Source organism: Leuciscus leuciscus, assembly GCF_965113295.1.
Source record: "Leuciscus leuciscus genome assembly, chromosome: 19".
NCBI classification, from domain to species: Eukaryota; Metazoa; Chordata; class Actinopteri; order Cypriniformes; family Leuciscidae; genus Leuciscus; species Leuciscus leuciscus.
In genome coordinates, this window is record NC_138743.1 from 8,909,871 (window position 1) to 8,928,007 (window position 18,137).

Genomic DNA, 18,137 nt, shown 5'->3' on the forward strand with positions numbered 1-18,137 from the left:
TTGTCAATGTTTTTATCATTCATCAGCTGAAAAATAAAACGTTCTGGAAGTGATACCAACGATATCGTTACGCTGTGACACATTGTTGTAGTTGTGGTGTAGACTCTTATTTAGTGCAATCTAAATTCATGTGATTAATTAATGTGTGTGTATCAACACCATTTACCACCTTACACTATCAACAAGCAACCAATATTTTAACCAATTTTTTGTGTTTATATTGTTCTTCACATCAATGTCTCCTTAAGTTTCCTCTTAATGTCTCCTTAAACATTTTGTTCATTGCATAAATAATAACTAAAATAGTACAGTACGAAGCAAATTGTGTATGTTTTATTGCACACTACTTGCTTCTTTGGACCATTAGTCACACACACACACACACACACACACACACACACACACACACACACACACACACACACACACACACACACACACACACACACACACACACACACACACACACACACACACACACACACACACACACACACGTTTACTTGGGGACATTGCATAGATTTCTGTTGTTTTTAGAGACCAAATTGTGTATGTTTTTATTGCACACTACTTGCTTCTTTGGATCATTAGTCACACACACACACACACACACACACACACACACACACACACACACACACACACACACACACACACACACACACACACACACACACACACACACACACACACACACACACACACACCACGTTTACTTGGGGACATTGCATAGATTTCTATTGTTTTTAACCCACTTACAGAATTAAAAACTATTTGAATATATTTTAAAATGTAGTTGTTTCCTGTGATATCAAAGCTGAATTTTCAGTCTCATTACTCCAGTTTTCAGTGTCACATGATCCTTCAGAAACCATTCTAATATGCTGATTTGCTGCTCAAGAAATATTTCTTATTATTATTATCAATTAAAAACAGTTGTGCTGCTTAATATGTTTAATGCTTAATATGTTTGTGGAAACCGTGATATCTTTTTATATATAAGTAGGATTGCCTGATGAATAGAAATGTTAGGGTTAGTCGAAAAGTGTATTTAAAAAAAATAAAAAATAAAAAATTTAAAAATAAACATGGCATTTTGATAATTAAATTTTCACGTCTTTTTCTACAAATCTGAGACCTACCACAAGCCGTTTGCAAATTTGAGGACATATGGGCCTTGCACTGCCAGTGTGAGGATGAGTGGTCTGTCGAGAGATCCATCTTTAGAAACTCTGGTAACACAGGGGGATTTGTCAGTGCTCTCTGAGAACAGGATTATTATATGGTGTCTCAGAATGACCTGTCTTTAAGAGTAATTTTCTCTTCCTTGTTTGACCAGCACGCTCTCCCCAGTCAGTCCCTTTAACAAGCTCTACGATGACATCTCTATCACAGCTGCTGCCTGTGGTCACCCTGTGAAAGTCAATATAATGGCACACCATTAACATTCTCACGAATGGGAGGATGGAATAGATAATATGATTTAAAAGAAAAACGATGGAGGCCTCACAGAAAGCTGAGAGGGACAGAGTGTTCGCTCAAATGACTAAATTTTGAATGTCGTTCCAAACCTGTTTGAGTTTTTTCCCCCCGTAGAACACAAAAGGAGACGCTTAGTATAGTGTTCAATGAGGACAAGCACAAATGAGATCTATGTCAGAGGGCATGAGTTTAATTTGATAGTAACTTAAATTTAGATCTGCAGTCGGTTGCACAACATTACGAAAATCCTTTAGAATTATAACTAAGGGTTTTCTTATATTGATTTATATTCTTTTTTCTTTATATATATATATATAATGAATCTTTTTTTAAGTAAGATTGCATTATGTACTTGTGTAACTAAATAGAAATATAAATAAATCTGATATACTTTATAATACACATATTTTATTAAAACAATGAAATTGTATCTGCCACAATGTGTGTGCATATCCACTCTCTCTTCTGACTGAGATTTTAGATCTTATCTGCTGCTTCTATCATGTTTCCAGTACATGTATGCTCTGTTGTGGTTTTTAGATAAAGCGGATTTAAAGAGATAGTTCACCCTAAAAGGAAAATAAAGTCATAAATGACTCACCCTGGGGTTGTTCTAATGCCGTATGCCCTTCTCACGTGTTCTGAGGGTTTAATGAAAATCCTGACCTTGGCCATCGGTCCTTGCACGGCTACAAGAGTTACATTATTATATTATTATCAAAAAAGTGACACGTAATACAATCCATGTACCATGAATATATCCGTTGTGTTCATCGTAACAAGAAGTTATCGCGTGATGCTTTTTCTGGGCGAGACGGAGTGAACTGCGATGCTAACAGAGTCACACGAACTCACACGTCGCGTAGCCATGCACACACCAATGGCCAAGATAAGGATTTAATACATTAATTTGCATATCTAATACTCCCAGAACACTTGGAATATACGACACGTGTTGCATGGGATCATTCTGTGATACTTTTGCATCTTTTTAAAAAAGCTTGATGTTGGTCGCTATTCACTGCCATTTATATGGACGAGCACGAGCGGGACATATTTTTCAAATCCTCCTTTTGTGGCGCATACAGCATTAGAACAACACCAGGCTGAGTAAATGATGACTTAATTTAGGTGAAATGTCCCTTTAAAGTACTTTTCTCTGGACCATTAAATCTAACCCCAGTAAAATGCATCTGCAAATGTAATTATAATCTCCGCTTAATGTAATCTATAGTAAAATGTTTGATTACCTTTGGGGAGACAGGCCTTCTCCTTGTTTGATTGTCATTGATGTTGAATGTATCTGCCCTTGCCTGTAACATCTCATTTCACACTTTCTTATGAGAATATTTTTCATTCTTTTATTCTGTGAAACCATTTAACAGTCACACACACTTAAAGTCTTAATTGCCAGTTGTTAGTTCCATTAATGCTGTTTTTTAGAAACTGAATAGGAAAGAATGAATACATATCGACAGCCGGTATTGAAACATACAGTATAATGAACATACAGTGCATTATAATGCATTAAGATCTCAGGAAATGTCACCTAATACATTGAAAAAATACTTAACTCAGAACTTTATTTATTTACTGATTGATTGTTATTATTAATAATTGTGTGTAAATCAGAGTATAAATACAGAATTATTTCAGGTCACCTTGCATGTGCAGCTTGTTTGAGATCTACTGACTTAGACTTCGGTTATCAGTAATATTCATCACATATTTAGCTGTGATGTTCCAAAGCCCTGAATGTTTTTCTAAAAGTAGTTAATGTATAATTTTGTGGTTTATCTAGGATTCGTTAATGCTTAATACAATCCATTCCTCCCTTTAATTGCACAATATTTCAAGTGTGTTTGTCGCACAATCTCAATGGAAAATGTATTTATCCCCATGCTTCAATTGTTCAATTCTTCAACCGCTTCTCCATTTTTGTCTTAACATACAGTACTTTTAGTTTTATAGTCACAGAATACAGTTGCAAGCGAACATGTGACGCTTTGCTTTATATTCCTGCTGGTCTACGAGCAGCTTTTCCAGAAATCTTTCTTTCTTGGTCTGCAGATTTTATCTTGACTTTACCAGTTGCTCTTAACTTTCATTTCCTAATAAAATTTCAGATTGTGGAAGCTGCAAGAACAAAACAATTGTTTTGTGTTCGATTAGATTAGAGCAATTATCCTTATTTTCTGAGGTTTTGTCTGCTGGAGCCATCCTGAGAGCTTTGAAATGTTGAAAAGGCCTAATGAGTCAATTAAATGTAAAGGTTTTGCAATAAAACACTAGTGGTTTCAAAGGAAGTGCTCAAACTTTGGGAAAAAAATTGGAACAGAAATAGATTTTCCCCCCAAACTAGTATTCAGGCTGTCCATTAAAAGTTTCTGGAATATGCTGAGAAGTTTGTTCCCTGCAGAAATTGTCTTCATTTGTTAGAAATTTGTCAGAATTGCCAGATATTGTCTGTTCGTTTAGAAACGACCAAGATGGACAGTTCGTGGCTAATGTCTGGCTGCAAGAGAAAGTGTGTGATCACGTTTCCACTCTACAGCTGAAATAAGTATAATGGGGAAATTGAGTTAGAATGTCTTCAAAGACTTTTGTTCCTATAGTAAGTTCTCCTCATCTTGCTTTATTACCTGCAGTGCTTCTGCTGTTATGATTCTATAGAAAACTCATATTAATTTCAAGAGCAGCTTTGCTGTGTCAAGAGATCACTGCAGTATTTTAACAAAACCTTTGTGCAGAAAGAAAACTGGTTGTTGTATTTTATTTCTTCAGGGTCAGATCCGCAGGATCCCTTTGCGCCTAACGAAAAATCTGTAGACCTGTTTTTGATTCATCTGTAGTTTCTTGAAAATGGACAAATGATATTTATTTTGACCTTTCTTTACTAATCTTGTTTTGGCTTATTTTTTGTACCATGTCATATGCCATATTTCTTGTGGAAAGTGTTTTATTATGATGCATTTTAAATTGAAATACACTTTACATTTTAAAGGAGCCGTATGTAAGATTGTGGCCAAAACTGGTACTGCAATCACTTTCAAATTACTGTAGAGCGGTGTTTCCCCTCCCCCTCCCCCTGACTCGAGGTTGCCAGATAGGCTGCAGGATCCAGCAGGAACGTAGGCTGCTACGTAGCTGTGGTAACTAGAGCTGAGCTGGCAACCCCGATGCCGAAACACTACTGAGTTCGTGATTGGTAGATAGGTGGAGGGTGGAGCTTCAGGCCAAAACACAACATGACAACATCAACATCAGCTGAGGGCTGCAACTTCACTTTTTAAATGACAATATCCTGGCCGGACTACTGTTGTCAGTGATATAAGTATTTGAAATGAACATGATTTCTTAATGTCTAGTGACATATCAGGGCCATTTTATGATTAATTGAAATACATTTCTTACATACAGCTCCTTTAAACAAACGTGAGTACGGTTCAAAAGTTTAGGATCTTTCTTTTCCTTACTTTTTGAAAGAAGTCTCTAGCAAAGCTACATTTATTTGATCAAAAATACAATAAAATTATGAAATGTTATAAACATTTTAAATAAATGTTTTGTATTTAAATATATTTTAAAATAGGATTTATTCCTGTGATGGCAAAGCTGATTCTTCAGTGTCACATGATCCTTCAGAAATCATTCTAATATTCTGATTTGCTGCTCAAGAAAAACTTCCCATCAATGTTGAAAACAGTTGTGCTGCTTAATATTTTTGAGGAAACTTTTCCTTGAGGATTCTTTGATAAATATTAAGGTCCAAAGGACATAATCTGTTTGATAGAACATTATAAATGTCTTTACTGTCACTTTGATCAATTTAATATAATGTATTCCTTGCTGAATAAAAGTATTAATTTCACAAAAAACTAAAACAAACAAAAAAAACTGTAGTTTTGTATATACACATTATTGGTTTATTCTTTTTGGGGTCATTTTTGATTTATTATATGGTACGATCTACTCCATGCGACCTAATCCATGTATCTATCCTTAAAATCTGAGGTCAATGATTTATAGGAATGATATTCCAGGACCATCAGCAAAAGAAGGTTTATCCAGGATTATGTTCTGCTCATTGTTCTGTTCATATTAATATCAGCCTTCAGCCTGCTTGACTTCAAACCAATCAACAAATTGACCGTTTTTCCAAAGAGTTTGTACGTATAAGTTCATATTGATCGTGTAAAATGACTTATACCACAGCAGACTGTCTATAAGTGAATTCACTGTGTACCTTCATGTTTTCCCACAGGAGAGGAGAATCTACTGGCAATACTGAAAAGAAGATGGTGGAAGTACATGATTCTGGGATTGATTGATATAGAAGCCAATTACCTGGTCATTAAAGCCTACCAGTACACCACACTGACCAGCGTTCAGGTAGGTTACACCCCAGCAAATGTTTATGAGTGTGTGTTTGTGCATTGTGAGGGAATGAAAAGAAAGATTGTGAAATCTAAGAAGCGAAAACGCAGTGGCTTGAAGCCTTTGTTATGCCTGTCCGATTGGCAGTTAAAGCTCGGCTGTTTGCCTCACATTGCGCTTGTCATTTAATCTTCATTAAGGCGCTGTTAGTGCTGAAAGAGCCTTATTCACGTCACTGCTAATGGTGTTTGATTAGTGGCCAGAGGAGGTCTCAATGATTATTAGAGATTCCAACAGAGAAAAGGATCGATTTTTTTCACTTCTCACTCTTATATCACCATCACCAACAGTCATTACAAGAGCCCTTGTGGATGCTAAGACTGACATCAACTATTTGTTAGAGAATGTGCTGGCATCCAGGCATATATTAGCCTAGTCTAGTCTACCATTAGACACTCAATGGCAGACATAAAGACATGCTTTTATCAGGTGTGAAGGTGTAGCTGAGAGGATCAGCTCAATCAGGATCAGATCAATAAGGATTTTATAATGTGCACAAAAGAGTACACATCTTAAAACAAGAGTGTGTTGTTGTTATTGATTTCTTTGTGATAAGATCCCACAGCATTATGATAGCATGTGACTACAGGTGAATACAGATGCTGTCCGCTATTTATACACCCCAAAACACAAACAAACACCACAGAGGCATCATTCCCTCTAAAAATTTTGTTGGTATTGATTACAACTTTTTAAAAAATGTGCAACCTCTAATTGCAGTATCTTTGATCATTTTTATGCTTATTGCTTGAAAAAGGAGTTGTGGCAAAAATCACACATTTAAGTGGCTAAATTTGGTAACCAGTCCTACTCGACCCACTTTAAGTGGGATGCGAACCGGGGTCTCTGGCGTGAGAGGCGGGCAGGCTAACAAGGACGCTAGAGACCACAGCCTCTAGCGCACCTCTTGAGGCAAGGGAAATGAGGTTTACACGCACATCTCTTACTGGCCTACGTCCGTTATACTCACCCCCTAAACCTCACTCCCATCTGGGTCACGGCACCAAATGTAATGGTTCTACTCGACCCGCTCCGAGCGGGATTCACACCGTGGTTTCCGGCGTGGGAAGCGGGCGCGCTAACAAGGACGCTAAAGACTGCAGCCGCTAGCATCAGTCGCTAGTGTGCCTCTTGAGGCAAGGGGAATGAGGTTTACACGCACATCTCTTACTGGCCTATGTCCGTTACACTCACCCCCCTAAACCTCACTCCTATCTGGGTCACGGCACCAAATATAACGGTTCTACTCGACCCGCTCCGAGCGGGATTCACACCGAGGTTTCCGGCGTGGGAAGCGGGCTCGCTAACAAGGACGCTAAAGACTGCAGCCGCTAGCATCAGTCGCTAGTGCACCTCTTGAGGCAAGGGGAGTGAGGTTTACACGCACAGCTCTTACTGGCCTACGTCCGTTATACTCACCCCCCTAAACCTCACTCCCATCTGGGTCACGGCACCAAATCTACCGGTTCTACTTGACCCACTCCGAGCGGGATTCACACCGGGGTTTCCGCTATCGTCAGTCGCTAGTGCACCTCTTGAGGCAAGGGGAGTGAGGTTTACATGCACAGCTCTTACTGGCCTACATAAAACAAAAATAATTATATTGCAAATCTCAAAGCTTCTCTCTACAATGAAACTGCATGATCACTGGCTGTCAAGTTTAGTTGCTGCTTAGATTTGTTTATTAAACACAGTAACACTGTATATTAGCGCAGTATGAATCTAATCCACTTGCAGGCAACTTTACTTCTAGATTAACATGTTTTGCACATATATAATGAACTACTAAGTTGTTTGGGTCATGTCATATCTAGCCAGGACTACATCAAAATAATAGGTGTATGACGTCCCTGCAAACATGGACTTACTGGTTTTCAAGAGTCCAATTTTTTTTACGCGCCCACTGCGACCAATCAGCAGGTACCGCCAGTTCAGCACTTCTCAGGTGCCGGCGCAGCACAACCTGTGCTGCTGACTTTAAAGCGTTATCTGTCTCTGTGTTCTCTGCCCAGCACAAAAGAGAATTAGAAGTTCAGTTCATACTGTTCAGAGCCACTGGAGACTCCAGCGTCTCTGATCAGACAGTGGAGCCAGACGCAGATGCTCCTGCTGGTCAATCGAACGCTGAAACCTCGAAGCACGCCACCAGAGTTCTTTATTATTTACTGCACTGGTTTGCAACCAACTTTAGTGTAAATACTGTAGATGGGCGATGCTTTGTTGTAAAAAAAACTATGTTAGATGAGCAAGCTTGAATTGCAACAGGGAATGTTGGAAAATGTCTCATTACAGAATTGATAAACTGTTGGTTTTAAACTGTTTGGGAATATGATCAAATGTGTAAATATTTTAGCATAATCACACCAAATTAATGTTAAATTGACATGGTAAAAGTAATATTTTTTTATGATAATTTAAAATAATATCAATTAATTTAAGTGTTCAAATGAACTTGTGAGCTATATTGTATTTTATAATGTCATTACATTTTGTCCTGTCTAAAATAGTCGGTATTTTAGTTGGTAAACTTGAGTGCAAGGTCTCCTCGATTCAAGTTGTTTTTATTTTATTTAATAAACCAAAAACAGGCTGCATATCATTGGATGGAAATGAGCAACATTTGTTTGGAAGGGAGTGCTGCATGCAGATAAGTGAAAAACATATCAGATTTATAACAGGAACCGCACTGATGACAAACAGCAAGACATTGAAAAACTTCACACTCATTATAACACACTCTAATGAACTGAAACCTCCTGCTTGAAATTTCCTCTGTTAGATGCATTTATTAAATGAACAGATTATTTGATCTAAAGCGACTTACCAGCGAGGAACACTACAACATTAGTCATTCATCAGGAGACAGGTGACATTAGGTGCTCAAAACAAAGTTTCAAAGTTTGCCAGAAAAGTACAAGCTAAAAAGTAAAAGCTATATATATAAAAGGCTGGAATATACTACATGACTTTTGCTCAGATTTTTGCCAAGACAGCATCCAAATGTGCTTTGCTCATTTTTTCTTTTGTGCTTCAAGAAACAGTTACTTTGTTTTTGCTTCACCAACAACAGTGTTTTTAAACACAATACCTAGTTGCTGAATGATTCCGTGTTGGAATGATTCAATTTGAGTTAATGATTCAGTTCCTTTTTGAATCAGCGTTTTTGTACTAATGATTTAATGAACGATTCAATGACTCACTCATTAGGTCACTTGTCGCGAACTACTGTGGCGTGCCGTATTGATGTAACAGTCTTTTCCATCTATCTAATAAAACTGGAAACTTGGTACAATAAAAAAGAGGGATTAAAATGGCTGATGTGATTTTAATTTATATAATAATTTTATATAATTTACAGTATTAACAATGACGTAGTAATTAGGATTTTGCTGTTGTCAAAGTAAAGTCAATATGCAAGTTTAACAGAACAACAGAAAATTAGATTAAATGTCAATTTCATAGGGTACATCATATACACACGCGGGCCACCTTTCTCAGTTGTTAAACCTTACATTGTGTACAGGATGAATCAAATGAAGTCACAAACAGAGACATAGTAAGTGACTGATGAACAAGCCAGAGGCTTGTGCAGAGCTAATGCATTTTCAGCTCTAAATTGGAAAAAACATTTTCACATTTTCAACATTTTCTAGCGTGATAGCTTGTTTGATGAGGTCAGTCGGGTTGCTGCTCATCCCACACTGGAGTTCATCACGCTGTGCTCTTCTCCGTGTGAGGAGATGCTTCCTGCCTCCCAAACTTTTGCATGCTGTTTCCCCCTGTGGATCACAACGAGTATATTTTAACATTTTTATATAGACCGTAATGAGGTTACACAACGGCTCATCAATATTAATATGCAGTCATGCCGAACCATACGATGGAACCGCTCTTTAAAACATTTGCCTATTAAGAGTAGATGATTGCTTGTTATAGATGGTCATGGTGTTGGCTGAGGTCCAGAATGCAAATGTCCTTACTAATTCTGCTTATATATTCTCTTCTCCTTCTCCTGTTCTCCCTTTCGTGTTATCGGCTGGGCCAAAAAAATAAAATAAAATAAAATAAAAATAGAGTTTTAACGTCTCTGATCTTAGTGCATAAATAGAGGCGTTATATGAATTTTAAGACCTCATTATATCTCTTGTGTGTCCTTCAGTCATTGAGAACTCATGAAAAATGTATTTGCACTAAACTTTTTAAGACCTTACTAGAGGAATATTATCAGATTGGAGCTGAGAATTGGACTATCTGTCTATCAATCGTTTTATCAGATTGCCCACACTTCCATAGGAAGCTGGATTGGAATGAAAGGCAGTGTTCTTAAATACTGTATAATGAACAATTAAAAATTTGATTAAATATATAGACAAGTCTTTGTTAAACCAAACTTTGCTTTTCTAGTCGAAATTACTGTAACACTTTAGTTTAGGGTCCAATTCTCACTATTAACTAGTTGCTTATTAACATGCATATTACTTGAATATTGGCTGTTTATTAGTACTAATAAAGCACATATTAATGCCTTATTCTGCATAACCATATTCTGCATCCCTTAATCAGACCCAATACCTAAACTAAACAACTACCTTACTAACTATTAATAAGCAGTAATTAAGAGTTTACTGATGCAAAAGTTAGTTAATAGTGAGAATTGTACCCTAATCTAAAGTGTGACCGCAATTACATTTATATGAAGTTTCAATTATATTACATTCAAATTTCGTTCTGCATCCCGTATGTTTTCTCAATTAAAATCCAGGAATTGAATCGGAATTTAAAAGTCACTGTCAGTTGCATTTGTAGGTTATTTTAACATTTTGCATGAACATGTTTCCCTTTGAGGTTTATGTTTTAGATTTTTATTGAATTCTTCAATTTGTTCCCCAGCTGCTGGACTGCTTCGTGATCCCCGTGGTGTTGCTGCTGTCGTGGTTCTTCCTGTTAGTCAGGTATAAAGCGCTGCACTTTGTGGGTGTGGGCGTGTGTCTCCTGGGCATGGGCTGCATGGTGGGCGCAGACGTCCTGGTGGGCCGACAACAAGGCCTCGGTAAGTCCTCATCCTTACACCAGTGTCACGGCACACCCTGAATATTAACCCACACAATAACCCTCTCTCCTTTCCCCTGGGTGGTGTTTTGTTTCTTGAGCAGCCACAGTCCAGACGTTACATCAGTGTAAAGCACTGCCCAATCCTCTCGAGAACCCTGGATCATGCAGATTGATTCAGTTTCAGAGTCAGTTATTAAATATGAATGAACAGTAGGGGCTTGTCCGTATACACACACAGCTTTCCCCAAGGAGCGGTCTAATGAAAAACATACTAATTTGCAGCAATTATGCTGTTGTTAGAGTTGTCTGAGAATAATTTACCCACCACTGAGTAAGTGTTTACATTTATGCATTTGGCGGATTGCTTTTATCCAAAGCGACTTGCAGTGAATTCAAGGTATACGTTTTATAGGTATATGTGTTCCCCTAGAAATGTAACCCTTGTATTTGGCTTTTAACACATGCATTGCTTTACCTGTTGAGCTACAGATACTAGAATATTATTTTCATTGTCATTGTTTTTTTGAGCCTGAAATTTACTTTTCAGCAAAGAAAAAAGAGAAACAATTTATGATTATAAATATTATTTTACATATACATATTATTCAAATAATGTTTTATTATTTATTTTACAGGAAAATTTGTATTTGAGCACCTTGACTATGGATCTATGATGTTCTACATATGATGTTCTATAATATGATTGTATTATCTAATATACGACTCATGTCTGTTTCATACAGGGGACCATAAACTCTTAGGGGATCTATTGGTTCTTGCTGGGGCGACGCTCTATGGGATCTCCAATGTTTGTGAGGAGTTCATCGTGAAGAACCTGAGCCGGGTCGAATTCCTGGGAATGATGGGTCTCTTTGGCTCCTTCTTCAGTGGTATCCAACTGTGAGTCTCTTACTCTTAACAATCTATGGGCCCTATTTTAACAATCTAAGTACATGGTCTAAAGCGCACGGCGCAAGTGCACTTAGGGCGTGTCCGAATCCACTTTTGCTAGTTTAACGACGGGAAAAATGGTCGGCGTGCCAGGCGCATGGTCTAAAAGGGTTGTCCCTATTCTCATAATGAGTAATGGGTGTGTTTTGGGATTTACGTGTGTTAAACCAATAAGATTCTCATCTCCCATTCCCTTTAAATGCCAGTTGTGCTCGCGCCATGGCAGATTCGCTATTTACATGACAGAATTTGATAGTGGAAAGACCGAAACGCAAATGGAACTGCTCGTGCGCGAGGTAAAAGTCCACAAGCAGACTATCTACGGGACAAGCCGAATTCCACCATATCTTTATGTACACAATAATAATCTTTTACATTGTAATCCTTTTATTTAAAATATTTGGCATGTTTGTGTGCTGCTGTGCATCCCTGTGTGTTTAAAAAGCAGAGTGTACGCACGTTGTGGACCCGCCTATAGGCGCACATTACTAACGCGCTCTTTAAATAACAAAAAAAATATTGCGGTCAATGGCGCAGTCTATTTCTGTTGCCTAAAAATAGCAATGCGCCCACAATGCGCCAGAACACACCTCGTTTTCAGACCAGCTCGCCCATGGGCGCACAAATGGGCGCAAATGCATTTGCTATTTAAACAAAAAACACTTGCGTTGCACTTGGCGCTGCATTGTGCTGGGTGTAAGATAGGGCCCTAAATATATGACGTTAAAGACCAAGTAAATGTACTTTTGTGGCCTTTAAGGCCAATTCATACTGTGCAATTCATACATGGTAAAAATGTCATACTGTGCAGACGGCAACAGACACTTCGTTGGGTTTTGTCGGATCAGTGTGTTGGCATCTGTCGGAGATTGCTTTCACCGACTGAACATGGTGAATCGGCGTTTGTCGGTCTTGGAGTGTCTGAGAAGTGACTTGCTGTAATCTAGTGACTGTTTGCATTTGTCAGCGTCTGTTGGAACAATGTGAATTGGCCTTTAGCTTTTACCGTCATCTAATACTCACGTCATCGTCTAATACTCGCACCATCAAAATTTTGATTTAATAATACTAGTAATTTAATAACTCTGTTAAATATAGTCTTTAGCAAATCTCAAAATGAATATCCATTTTTAATACTGTACATTCTAAAATGTTAATGCTTAACTCTTTCCCACCCCCAGTGTTTTTGAAAAAGTTGCCAGCCAGTGGCACCATTTTTGTTCATTTTTACAAAAATGTCATGGCCCCCAGAATATTTTGTTGTATGAATATCTGAACATGCAATATATCAAAAGAAAGAAAATACTCTCTGCTTTTAAACAAAAAACTGTTTTAATCTAGCTTAATGCATTATTATTTTATCAACACTTGAATGTTGGTATGTTTCATAAAAAAAGCAACATTTTGAGCAAAAAGCTGAGAATTTTTTTATTTTTGTCAAAGACTTATTCTGGATCGGATTCAGAACTATGATCAAAACATAGGAGTAGATCAAGCCCATCAACACTCAGAAAGCTTCACAGTCGTTTCCTCTTCATGGGTTCAACATTTCATTCAGTAACGTAGGGCAGTTTTGATTTATATGCTGTTTAATGTTGATGATCACGTTATTTTAACATATGGATCTGCGTACATATGCTATTGCTTGTTTCTGCTTCTTCTTCAAATGTCTTTTGATCCAGAGATTCACTACGCTTTTAGAAGATGTGTCATAGCGCCCCCCACCGTACAACAGTGAAAAAATGGAAAGCTGGAAAATTCCGTCAATTGCAGGGATAGAGTTATATTTAATTGTATCATGTAAAATTACTGATTTTTGTGGGGTGGTATAATGCCCCTTTTCACAAGATGTAAATAAGTCTCTGATGTCCCCAGAGTGTGTATGGGAAGTTTTAGATCAAAATACCCCACAGATAATTTTTTATAGCATGGTAAAATTGTCCCTTTTTGAGGGTGGGCAATAACGCATCGTTTTGTGTGTGTCTCTTTAAATGCAAATGAGCTGCTGCTCCCGGCACAGAGGGCGGAGCTTCAAGAGCTCGTCTGTGTTAGCAGGCAGCTTGCAGACACGCACTAAAATGTCAGAAACTGTACTGCCTTTTATGTTCAAACCAAAGTCGGACAATAATGAAGAGACTCAAGAAGAAGTGACAACATGTAAAATGATTTGTAGACGCTCTGTGTCGATAAGTAGATGCAACAGTTTTATTCTAAATAGTTGGGTTTAGGGAAAAATCCACTACAATAGTCTATAAATCACTTGTGTGGGAACTGTTGTAATATGTCTACAGAGTGACATGCTATTGCATTTGTGTTACGTACTGTATTACAATAAATGTGAAAAGACGACAGCTTGAGTAGACTCACAAATGTGCTCTATACTACAACAACTAAGTTTATGTAAATTTTAGGGTTTGTGATGTCACTAACCCGGGAGGAAGCTCGTGTAGTCCCTTCCAGACGTTTGTTGTAGTCCTTAAAAAGCTATTTCTGTAAAAGAAAATATCTCCCTTTGCTTTGAACTTTGAGCGTTGTAACTTTGCCGATGTTGTTTATTCTCAAACAGCAACATTACACACTAACTAAAGTTAGAAAAGTGAAATCATAATCAACCACCCCTTTAATATTATTGAACTTTTTATTTCTCATTTATTTAGACAAAGTATAGAATTTTAATATCTGCCATTTTAACAATTATTGAAAATAGTTATAGTTCAACAGTTCCTAGAATAGTATAGACACAAAATAGCTGCCGAAACCCGAAGAGCGCTGGGCCTAGGGTCCGGATGCGCCGCCATCTTTAATAGCTAAAGAGCTATTTTGCCACGTGTTGCTTTTTTCGATGCGTTGATTGGTGTAATTTTCTGTACAGCATCATGGCTAATGTAGTTTTTCACTAGGAATTCTGTTAAATACCATTATTTTAAAAATAAGCTGAAATAATGCGAATCAACAGAATTTAACAGTCAAAATTCAAACACCATGGATTAACAACCTCGTAGCTCACAGTAGGCCTGTTGTTAAAGGTTTAAAAGTTATCGTTTAAAATCAATTTCCCTATGGAGAAAATTAATAGAGTTTTTACATCCGGAACCCGACTGTAGGCTTATTGGCATCAACCAGATTATCTCTGCATACTATACTGTCAGTGGAATAAAGGCATTTTGGGCCCATATGGGTGCAGTTATGACATATCTATAGTCCATCATAATTGTGCCATTGAATAAGACCCTTTACTCCAAGTTCCTCCAGGTAACCTTCACATGGTTTTAACAGAAATGTAATGATTTTTCTAGTAATTGCGAGTTACCTGCTAACCCGCAATCCCCCGCTGTCAGCCGCAGATCCTCCTCACAGTTTGACGTTTACACAGCCTGCATGTCTAACTATCATTTCCACCAGAGCCGTTTGGATCTCCGACACCACATTTCCCAGCTACTTCCAAGCACGAGTCAGCTGGAAGGTTTTTGTCTCAATTCTTTTTTTATCCATCTGCAAACGAGGCACATTTGGACCGCCTGCGTCCCCCAGCAAGAGTACGGCAGCTCCAGCTGGAGTCGAATTTACCAGCCCCTCTCTCTCATCTAACACCTTTATTCCCCCGGTGCCGAAGCTTCAGTGTGCTTTAACATCTATATTTGCTGCGTATTTACATAAACGCCAACGACACAGTTTATCCATGCCAGCTGGGTGTAATTATGCTGAAAGGCATTCATATCTGACAGCAGGCTGGAATTGTGGATGAAGTCCTGCTTCCACTTAGTCTCACTGCTTTATAAAGGGCTCTGGAGGAAGCAGCGTGACAAGCCCACTGGATCTAGAATATTCTCTTTCGTTCTGTGGCTGCATCAGATAGTTTCATCTGCAGGGTTCAGGATGCACCTCTAGACGCTGTCGGCCAATGAGACTGTATCCTTGGCAACAGATCATCAGACCAGTCATGTGACGGTATCACACGGGGCCAGAGGATTGTTTCCCGCTCGGCTTTAATTGTGCGTGGGGGGGATGGGATGACCTCCCTTAGGAAAAATAAGTTTATTCAAGTATACTTCTAAAAAGTCTAATAAAAGTCTACATTTTATATACTTCTCAAAAATATACTTTATGTACTTCTCAGAAATATACTTAAAATTACACTTAAGTGTATTGACTTATACTGAGAGAAATGTCCAAGTATATTTGGCCTGTACTTGAACTCAATCTTTTGATCGAGATATACTTAAAAGTATAATTAAGTATTCAAAGTATACTTGGCTTGTAGTTGTTAACTCTTTTGATCGAGTATACTTTTTTTTACATAGTTTTTCACATACAGTCTTATGAAACTTACATTGTTTGAAAATATTGATTAGAATATTGTTTCTAATTCTGCGTATCTGAATTAGGCTAGTCCTCTGGTAGTGTATAGGAATTTACTCTAAGTCTACTTTTCCCACCATTGACTGAATTTTCCAGCTATTCATGTTTTTACTGTTGTATGGTAGGGGGCGCTAAGACACATCTTCTAGTACAGAATCTCCGGATCAAAACACAGGAGAAGAAGAATCTGAAGCAAGTGATAGAAGATTGCTCACTCAAATGTAAAATAACGTGATCATCAAACATTAAACAGCGTGTAAATCAAAACTGCTTAATATTACCAAATGAAATGTAGCGTAACCCATGAAGAGAAAACGACTGTGAAGCTTTGCCTATCTTTATGAAACTTACCGACATTCAAGTTTTGATAAAAAAAAGATGCATGAAGCTATTACATTTTTTTAATTTTTTTTAATTAAAGTACACTTAAAGGTATTTTTCAAGTATAAAAAATAATAATCTACATTTGAACATAGGCTAGTATACTGCAAGTGCAAAAATAATATATAAATAGTAAACTATAAGTATAATGTTATGTTCACTTAAAGAAAACTTACAAGTATACTTGCAGTATAAACTACTAAACTAGTAGTTTACTGAGAGTACACTTCAGTGTGTACTTTCATAAACTAAAAAAAATTACTACTTGTATTAAAATAGTAAACTACTAGTATACTTATAAGTTCACTTGTAGTACAGATGCATTACAAATGAGAAACCTAGTTGTGTACTTAAAGGTCCCATGACATAAAATTTCCACTTTCTGTGGTTTTTTAACATTAATATGAGTTCCCCTAGCCTGTATATGGTCCCCAAGTTTCAAAAAATTGTAATCGGTGTAAATCGAGCTTTTGCTATTTTTCTCTGCCTTTGAGAAAATGGAAGCTCAACCGGGCTGATCTTGAATCTCCTCCTTATGACGTCATAAGGAGAAATGTTACCTCCCCTTTCTCTGCTTTGCCCGCCCAAAGGATATTTCTCGCCCATGAGAAAATGAGCTAGGAAGTAGAACGCGCGCGCGATTTTATTTTGTCCACGAGAGATATCATGGCTTTTGAGCGAGCGAAGCATAATAATTGCTCAATAATTGGATGTACAAATGAACATCGAATGGTCAATACAGAGCTGGGCTTGATGAACGTCGGACAAGTAAGTCAAAAAATTATATATAAGTGTGTTGCTTTACTGTTTATGGTTACCTAGCTTCTTACACGTAGAATGTGGCTGTCACATTAGCTATGCAGCTATGCAGTTACTTGCGCTAATGTAAAGGTAGACAGCATCAAGTTACACATACTGTAACGCGAGTGTTGCACATTTCTTTGTTATTTGGATAACCGTTTTCTTGTTGGTTATATGGCGCGCGCGATATCCGCATTTCAAGATCGCAGAGCTTGATGTAATTGTAATAAGATAAATTACAGACGTTACATATCTCTCAAGAAAAGGCAACAGTAGGTTCGCGTTAGCTACATGATAATAACCGTAAACCATCCGAATAAAGTACCGTATCCAGACATAATATTTTAAACTAACCATTCGGAAACGTCCTGCTGGAGCCGCTGAGTTGCAACTTCTTCATCCGTTGCTTCTCCATCTGGATCAGATTCTGGGTCAAACTGAAATGCTTGAACGACTGCTTGTCTTCGTGCCATTGCAATATATCCAACATAACAAACATGCATGGTACCGTTGCGCAACATGGTCAAGGCCACACCCACCCTCCACCTTGCGCTGCCTTTCTCCTCCTCATTAGTATTTAAAGCTACAGACACCGAAACGGCCGTCTGAAGGAAGCTCATTCTGGGACTGGCTTGTAGTGGCTATAATTCTGCACCGAGGCTGAATTTTTGGAA

General features: G+C 37.8%; 1 protein-coding gene across 1 annotated transcript in view; it reads left to right on the plus strand.

Annotated features, from left to right (window-relative positions):
• The window catches only part of slc35f1 (solute carrier family 35 member F1), a 96,674-nt gene that overhangs the window by 63,160 nt on the left and 15,377 nt on the right, over positions 1–18,137 (plus strand). Inside the window, exons 3-5 of the mRNA XM_082148266.1 lie at positions 5,747–5,874; positions 10,810–10,969; positions 11,715–11,871. Coding sequence (XP_082004392.1) covers positions 5,747–5,874; positions 10,810–10,969; positions 11,715–11,871 — 445 coding nt within the window. The remainder of the gene's footprint in view (positions 1–5,746; positions 5,875–10,809; positions 10,970–11,714; positions 11,872–18,137) is intronic.